Below are 8,827 nucleotides of genomic sequence, written 5' to 3' on the forward strand. Positions count from 1 at the left end.
GATGACCTGGAGGGGGAGTACTCCAATCAGATGTGCATTCACAGGGCCTAGAATCAAAGGAGTTTCTCTATCAAAACCTGTTCTATAACCCAAGATATTAAATTCCCCAAAATGTTACTCTGATAATCATGGCCTTATAATCTGCTCAAGTATTTTTTCTAGTTCATATATAAGGAATCTTTTTAAAAAGATGTATTTGAATCATTAAAAGAAATCTTGCAAACATATAAGTCTGTCTCAGGAGCCACTCAACACAATTTAACCCCAAATGAGAGTTTGAAACACAGATATTGAAAGGGACTAAGATAGATTTGTTCCCCAGGCTACATTATAAATTTTGGGAAATGGACTCTAGCTTCCAATATAGTTAGTGTGCCTGATCTGGAACCAGAATCAAGGTTTCTCACTTCCTGTAAGCTTCTTTTTCAGATGCCTTTTAATAGGCTCTTCTGCAATATGGGGAATCTGAGAATTTTGCATAGAGGTATCTTTCATAATTAAAAGAATACAAAATAATCCCTCTTTTTATCTCAACCACCTGTGTAAACATACAAATTCTTATCACACATATAATTTAAAATACAAAGCTATGGAAAAAAATAAGTTAGACATTTATATAAATACATCTCATTCTCGAATGTACCTGGTCATGTGGAACATTTAATAGAATGATTCTTTAACTTACAGAATATTGAACAGGTATTTTGAAACTTATGGATTACTCTTCAGTATTATTCTGATGAGAATGTAGAAACTAGAAAAAAAGACATGTATTTGCCAATGAATCAGTACTTAGATGCACTGGGGAGTAAAGTAGTCTCTAGTCTAGAGAAATACAATGAACTGTTGACAGATTTTCTGTCTCCCTTGAACTTTGCCCACTTTTCATATCCTGTCATCTCAGCTACCTCCTTATATTTAATACATTTTAAATTCTCTGTTCCTTTTTGTTTTTGAGAACACAATAAAGAAAATTCAATTTAAAAACTTTAAATCTTCCTTCCTAATTAAAAAACAGAGGAAGGAGATTTCTTGAAATTTCCAGAAATACAGAACATTAAGGAATAATAACAACAGTAAGGACAATTTATTTTTAAAGAATCTTATTTAATAATATATTTGGAGGTGTTTTGTGTTTTTTTATAGAAATTTTTTTTCTTTATTTTGTCATCTTTCCTTTCATATATCTTGTGCAGTGCAATCCATTATTCTTCTCTTTGTGAACAGGTCCACATAATAATGAATTCTGTCGCCTATTTCTGCAGGTAAACATGGGCAAATTTAATTCATTACTGTTGTAATTCATTACCATTGTATTCATGTAAAGCTCTCTTTTTTTAAAAATTTGTTTTATTGCTTAAAGTATCACAAAGAGTATACAAAGCATTTTCACTTAAGTAATTTTAAATTCTCTAAACCCTTAGAAGTTGGCAGATCAGTTTTCCAGATTAATTGTTAAGAACTCAAGTACTGTATATAACTTTGCTAAAGTCTCATGGATTATAAAAGGAGAGTCCAAGACTGCAAATAATTCTGACCCAGTGATTTTATATTCTGGACATTGTTGTTTGTAACTTAAGATAAATGTCAGCTATTAACCAACAGACTCAAGAAACAAGCTTTATCCTTAAATCAAAGCAAACTATAAACACCCATGAATTTCTATTTTTAAAAATTTCCTATGTAATGGCCACTTCTGATTTTCCTCTTATTCTCTACTTCAATCCTTCCAGAATTAAACTGTCCTAGTCACTGTTCTAGATTCTGATAATAGAACTATTAAAAAATTACCAATAAGGTCCCTCAAATAAGGAGTCTATATTATTTCAAATATGTAAAAAAATACAATGCGGAAAGAGAAAGGGGTGTTATTTTAGATTGAGAGTTTAAGTTATAGCTCTGTGTGGAGGGGGTAATGGAGAAAAAGCAAAACAGTAAGAAGGTGCAAAACAGTTAGAAATTTGTAGGTGCATGGGTGGGTGAGTGAGTGAGTGAGTGAGTGACTGGTAGGGAATGTATAGAGATGAATCAGGAAAAATTTCAAGTTATCAGCACACAAGTTAACTAGGAGATAGGTATCAGTTATAGCTGGAATCATGATAGAAATAAGAGAGTTGAGAACAAAGACAACCTCTAGAGCTAACACAATCACTTAAGAAAACTGCATTGTACCTGACTGGCGGGTTGGGGATATTCTCTTTGGTGCTGAATATACTATATCTAGTGGCATTGGATTATAAGAGGAGGGCCTGGGCATTAGCAACTGAATCAGGATTCTGGAATTGAAGCCCAGCATTTGATAATTTAATAAGCCCTTCAGGTGATTCTAACCCAAACAAAGATCTGAGAATCACTGCAGTACATGGGAAGATATAGTACTGCTTTATAAGGAAAAGTGAGCAATGCTATTGCAGGCCCATTAAAGGAAGGACGTAGAAGATAAGCAAAGGTAATAAGTTAAGAATAAAGGAACACTCTTAAATAAAAATTTTTTAAAAAGGTGCTAACCTCTGAGATGAGGCCCCAATGACGCTCATTCACAAGCACAGATTCTTTCATTAGGATTTATCAAATGATCTTACCTCAGGTCAATAAAGACCACTAAGCATACAGTAATTATAATAAAGACACTATTTTTTTCCTTATAATTTAGCGTACAAAGTAAAATATTTTTAATAAAGTAACCTGTAAGTTAGCTAAATTCTGATGCTTTAGGAAATTGGACAAGTTGTATTGTCTCTTCTACATACAAATTTATGGATTTTTATTCAGTTTCTGATGGAGCAACTGTGAAATAAGTTGAGGAAATGTTAAAAAAAAAACATTGACTGGGAAGAACCATGCATTCAAATTGTCTGAATGTTCTTTGTGAATTCTCCATCCTACATTCACCCTACACTGTCACTATCGGTATTTTAATTAGAGAAAAAAACACACAACACATTTCTTTAACAAACTGAAAGATTTCTCACTTTACCCATCAATTTCAATGAATATCCATAGTATAAGCAGAGTCAGAATTCCTGACTTTAGTTAACCTATCATTTGAGAAAATGGACCTATAAAAAAAGTCATTGAGATGTTCACCTATGTGGAGAATATTGTTTTTGTACATATTGCACTAAGTTGACTGTCTAGAAGAGGAAGTTTCATGAGTATATATGAGATTGTGTGATTTTATTTTTTCATTTTTCAATTTCTAAGTAACACTTGAGTGAATGGATTTAGTTTTAAGAAGCAGAAGAATACAGTTGAGAAGGCAAGGCATCTGTTTTTGGTCCTGACTTCAGCACAAAAACACTGGGATAAAATACTTAGACAGAATTTGGGCTTAAGCAAGAGCTATTTTTCCAAAATTTTAAGAATACACTATGAGCTACTTCCTTATTAGAACTACTTATTTTGGCTTGTCAGGAGAATTTCCATCAGGTGTAAACCTGTGGCATCATAGCAAACAAAGTGGGACACCATGCTGAATTTCCTAACACGGATGTCTACTTTCTTTGGCAACCACATTAGGATTTCAGATCAACAGCATTAAGAGCCAATATTCTGCCGTGATAGTAATATGAAATAAGAGAATGGGTTTCATGTTCCCAAAGGATTCTCCTCTAGAATTATATCCATATATTCACATAAACCATGCTGATTTCAATTTTCCCATCCACTGAATATTGAAAATGGGTAAATTGTACTAATTTTCATAGCATACCAATTTTATCAATGCAATTGATGATAAAATATGATAGTGGATGAAAGACTTGAAGAGTTCCTAGTATTCTGCAAAGTACTTAGAATGTAAATAATACTTGTTAATATTTGTCTTAAAGTTACTTACTATGATCAAAATGCAAGGAGTTTTCTCAAAGATGATTCTTTAAAGATTTTGAAAGATTTGCAACTAACCTTGATTACCCTGGGTTTATCAATCCACATCATCATTCTGCTACCTTCCATCTTGCAAGAAGTCTTTTCAAACTGTCTTCACAAATGAGCAACTCCCTATGTCATTCTGCTTCTCAAACTTTTCATCTCAGCTTGTCTACCTTTGAGAGGAATAGAATCATTTGCCTAGAGCCTCAGATGCACCTCTATCAGTCTGTATTTAGAGCAAGGAGAAATTCTGTGATGTGTTACCAGACCATTATAATTGCCCATTTAATTGTTTTTATCTATTATGCCAGCACATTTGAGGAATAATTCAGGAAACTCATCCAATAGATCTGAAGACCCCCTTTTCTTTCTCTAAATATTTAATATACTGTACTTAACTCAAAACATAGTATTAACACTATTTTTAAGTGAGCACTGACAAGGGGCAAATGGCTTTACCCCTTTCCTCTCCAAACCCTATGTTATTGACTCACCCACAAGGAGAAAAGAGCTGAGAACATTTCTCATCATCCTCCAGGTTACAATGGAAGGGAATTTGCAATGAAGAGTGATTTTTACAGCAAATCAGCCAATACTTGGGTATTATCCCTTGATGAACATAACAGGCACCATGGGCTTTGGAGCAGCAACTGCCGTTAACCATGTCACTGCCAAACAAGTTTTGCAATGGGCTATAAAGAAACCCCATTGTGATTGGAAATCCTTTAGCCCTGTCCAAGTCTCTCTCAGTTACCGAGTACCCTTATATTGTGTTTAAAAAGTAATCGGCTGTTTGTGAGTGCAAGCTTCAATATCAGAAAGACCTGAGTTGAAGATGGTCTCCACTGGTAATTATATAAATTGCACAAGTTCTTTGAGCCTCATTCTTAATGTCTGTAATATATAATAGTACTACCATTGGGAGATTATAGATATATGTTTAACAAAGTGGCCCTGAAGTGAAAATGTGTGGGTTTGAAGCTCAGCTTCGTCACTTAATAGCTCTGAATGTTTGGGCATGTTCTTTAACTTCTCATTGACTCAGTTCCCCCATCAGTGAAATGGGCACCATGAAAGAAACTAATGCACATCATTGTGAGGATTAAATGGGGTACTCCATTAAAAACCTTATAACAGCTTGTCAATACTAAAGTAGTTATTAGTACTTTATTATTATGAAAGACCTGAGTTGATGCTATTCAATATAATATATGTAAATATATAATTCCTGAAAAATCACACATTAAATACTTAATAAATTTTATTGTTATTATTATGTTCATATAAATGCAGCAAAACACCCTTTTTATTGCTGCAACAGAAATAATAAAAGTTCAATAAAATGAAGGACTTTGAACTTTGAGGATATATCTCTGTAGTTAAATAGAAATCACAATTTTAGCCACGGCATTGAAAACCAAGGCAGGCAGCTCATGTCCTACAAAAATAATGTTTTATAAAATTATTTTGTTTCACAATATAAATGGAAAACAAAACCAAACCCTGTTCATTATGGGTGAACTTATTTGTTACACCCCTGAGTATGAATGAAAGAAAATAGGGAGGCCCCATCTATAATGGATATAGAACATATTCCAACAAATAACTCTAATTCTAGGCAAGATATATAAAATAGGCCAGACATTGAAAAACAGATAATGCTTAAATATTTCATCTTGCTGGTATCCACTTAAAACTCATCACTTTAAAGAAGTATCTCTTGAAATCTCACTGGTTAAGTAGACTCGAACTTCTTAATGTCTTCCCTCTAAGCTGCACTATCAGCCATGGAAGCACCTGGAGACTTACTGGAGAATTATATGTTTAAAGCCTATTTCACTGAAGTATTTAAACTTTTCATACTAAGGAAGCAATATTCTATTTTGTTTTCTGTATACTTTAAATAGGAGGTGGCCCAGCAGAGGTAAATAAATATAATCTAAATGAGTGACTATGTAGGGCAGAAATAAAATGTTGGTAATATGTTTTTTCGCCTTCCCTTCATAACATTGTAAATAACTTTATAATACAATCTGACATAAAATATTAACACTTAAGTGAAATACTTGCTTAACCTATTACTGCTTATGTTTTTAATAGAGCAATTTTATCAGCGAAATTAGTTGAAGCTTTAATCCAGAAAGAAAGACCATAACAAAGTATGCAAATCAATTTCTCCAGCTTTGATTTGTTTGTGAAAACCTAGTCTGTTCTCATAAAAATGGACTTTAAAGAATATTATCTAAAGTATGGAGGGAGCCTTAGTTGGTTTGGCTCAGTGGATAGAGCGTTGGCCTGCGGACTGAAGGGTCCCAGGTTCAATTCTGGCCAAGGGCACATGCCAGGGTTGCAGGCTCAATTCCCAGTAGGGGGTGTGCGAGAGGCAGCCAATCAATGATTCGCTCATCACTGATGTTTCTACCTCTCTCTTCCTCTGTTAAATCAATAAAAATATATATATTTTAAAAAAAGTATGGAGGAAAATTGACTTATATATGGAATCTACCATTCAAGAACTATGGCATTTTGAAGTAGTTTTTGAGGGCACAGAGTATCTCACTTATATATTACAAAGTGAGGAGCAGGGCTTTCCCTTTATTCAAAGGGCTAGGTATAGTTAATATGCAAGTCAGAAGAAAAACATATTTTGATTCACATACTTGCAAAACTTTCAGCAAGTACAGTCAAGGAAGGTCCCTTTGAGCTTAATTTTGTGGAATTCTAGGTTTTTAGTTGAAAGAGGTCTTAAATGTCATTAAATCCTACTCTTCTAATCTGTTTACTTTTACATGTAACTGAGATGCTCTCCAGTGGCTGTTAGTTTCCCCTAACCCAAGGTCTCTCAGGCTGACACTGACATCCAGAGAATTAGAAACATTTTCCCCTTTGGACAGGTACTGCTCTGATGGCTGGGGAAGCACCATGATGTATTCAGTCATTAGTTTTTGAATAAGTAATTGATCAGAGGAGAGGTATATTCTACCTCCTATGTGATATGTATTAATCAGCAGGCTGACCATCAGAACCAATATTTTGTCCTTTGGGCTCAAAGCTTTTTCAGGTGGAGCATCTTCAGAATGCGGACCCGAATCTCTTTGGTTTTTATACTGTAGACAATTGGGTTGAGCATTGGAGGTACAAGAAAGTGCAGATAGGAGAGAAGCATGTATACCTGAGCTGGTAGTTTCTTTTTCCCAAAGCGATGGATCATGGACAGGCTGACTAGTGGGGTATAAAAGAGAAGTACAGCACAGACATGGGAAATGCAGGTGTTGAAGGCTTTGAGTCGCCCAGCATTGGAAGCGATGCTCAACACTGTCTTCAAGATCAGCACATAGGAGAGGAGAATGAGTACAGCATCTGTCCCCAATGTGGAAAGCATGACAAAGAGCCCAAAGCCACTGTTCACAAGAGTGCTGGACCTGGCCAGCCTTACAACATCAGGGTGAACACAATAAGAATGAGACAGAGCATTCATAGGCTGGAACTGAAGTCTTCCAAGGAGTACAGGCAGGGGCAGGTGAAGGGCAGCACTGCGGGTCACAATGGCCAGCCCAATGGCCCCAATGCGCTGGGTTGTGAGAATGGTGGCATAACGTAAGGGCTCTCGGATAGCCACACAGCGGTCAAAAGCCATGGCCAACAGCACAGCTGACTCAATGACTGAGAAAGTGTGAATGAAGAACAGTTGCGCAAAGCAGGTTGCAGCTCCCACCTTCCTCTGGCCTAAGAGAAACACCGCTGCCATTGAAGGCAGCGTAGAAGCTGAGAGGCCCAAGTCAGCCACTGAAAGCATGGAAAGGAAGAGGTACATGGGTGTGTGAAGGCTGTGCACAGACTTGACAACGTACATTATGGTGATGTTGCCCAGCAAAGAGAGACCATAGATAAGGCAGATAGGGATAGTTGTCCAGCAGTGAGCACTCTCCAGTCCTGGGAGATCCATCAGTATGAAGAAGAAGTTGCTGGCATTACTGTTGCTAGGAATTGCCATAACTCTGGGAAGGACTTGCCTGGAAAAAGTATTGAGAAAGCAAAAGGTTATTCTTTCACAACATTCTCCTACCATCTCATCACATTGGCACCCATAGTCTGTGCTGTCAGAAGACTACAGACTTCATCTCCGCGTCTCACAGCATGAATCCCATTCATTTAGACATTTACGATAGGGAAGAGTGCTGTCTATCTCTCTCCTTGTGGTTTGCCTTAGTTTTCAGAAGCATACGTGGGTCATTTAGAGAAAGAAAACTTCTTCCTCATTTGAAGATATTTCTCAAGGCTTGAAAAAATGCGAAGTGGAACTGTGTTGATAGCACAAGGGTGTGTATGCTTAAGCCAGATTCATTTTAGTACCAGAATGAAAAGTTCTAAAGGAACCTAGATAAGGGTAATTATGTTTAATGGCTGTTTGGGAGTTAGAAAATAAAGTATAAGAATGTTAATACTGATTCTGAACTCCTGATATTACTAGATATATGTTTTGTTTGGAAAGAGATTCAGTATATACATAATAATATCAGATACCAGAAGTGATCTGAACTTGACGTGAATGTTTATCAGATTTGAATTCCTTCTAAATCTTTGTTACAGGATGCTCTCTAAAAATGTTTTCATTTTTAGATGAAGACTAGATAATATTTACTGTTGGAAACACAATATATTTGATGGCATCAAAGATTTACTGAGCTCCTGGTATGCACTCAATGTAAGTAAGGTAATGAGTAAATATAGAGTTTCTGCCTTTGAAGCTTTGCAATTGACTGGTCACCATAGGCATATCCATAAACTAGTTCATAGGACATTGACCATGGGACAGACACAAGACCCCACCTGTAAAACCACACTCTGCTTTGTATGACTTACTCTTTTCCAGAATAATCCTGGGTACCTTGAAGAACAATTATTAAAGAAGGGTTTAAGTGTGAAATCTAGTACATAGAGTTCATAGGAAACT

The 8,827-nt window shown here is 35.8% G+C and overlaps 1 protein-coding gene across 1 annotated transcript; it reads right to left on the bottom strand.

The window, feature by feature from the left end:
* Positions 1-6,919: 6,919 nt before the first annotated feature.
* LOC118664345 (olfactory receptor 51G2-like) lies at positions 6,920-7,867 on the bottom strand. The gene has a single exon (XM_036324356.1). It carries the CDS (start codon positions 7,865-7,867, stop codon positions 6,920-6,922), a length of 948 nt encoding a protein of 315 aa, XP_036180249.1.
* Between the last annotated feature and the right edge of the window lie 960 nt (positions 7,868-8,827).

The sequence above is a fragment of the Myotis myotis genome, unplaced genomic scaffold, assembly GCF_014108235.1.
Source record: "Myotis myotis isolate mMyoMyo1 unplaced genomic scaffold, mMyoMyo1.p scaffold_m19_p_10, whole genome shotgun sequence".
Lineage (NCBI taxonomy): Eukaryota > Metazoa > Chordata > Mammalia > Chiroptera > Vespertilionidae > Myotis > Myotis myotis.

What these genes read in the sequence shown, in the direction of transcription:
- LOC118664345 (XM_036324356.1), bottom strand. Translation starts at nt 7,867, where the DNA reads ATGGCAATTCCTAGCAACAGTAATGCCAGCAACTTCTTCTTCATACTG.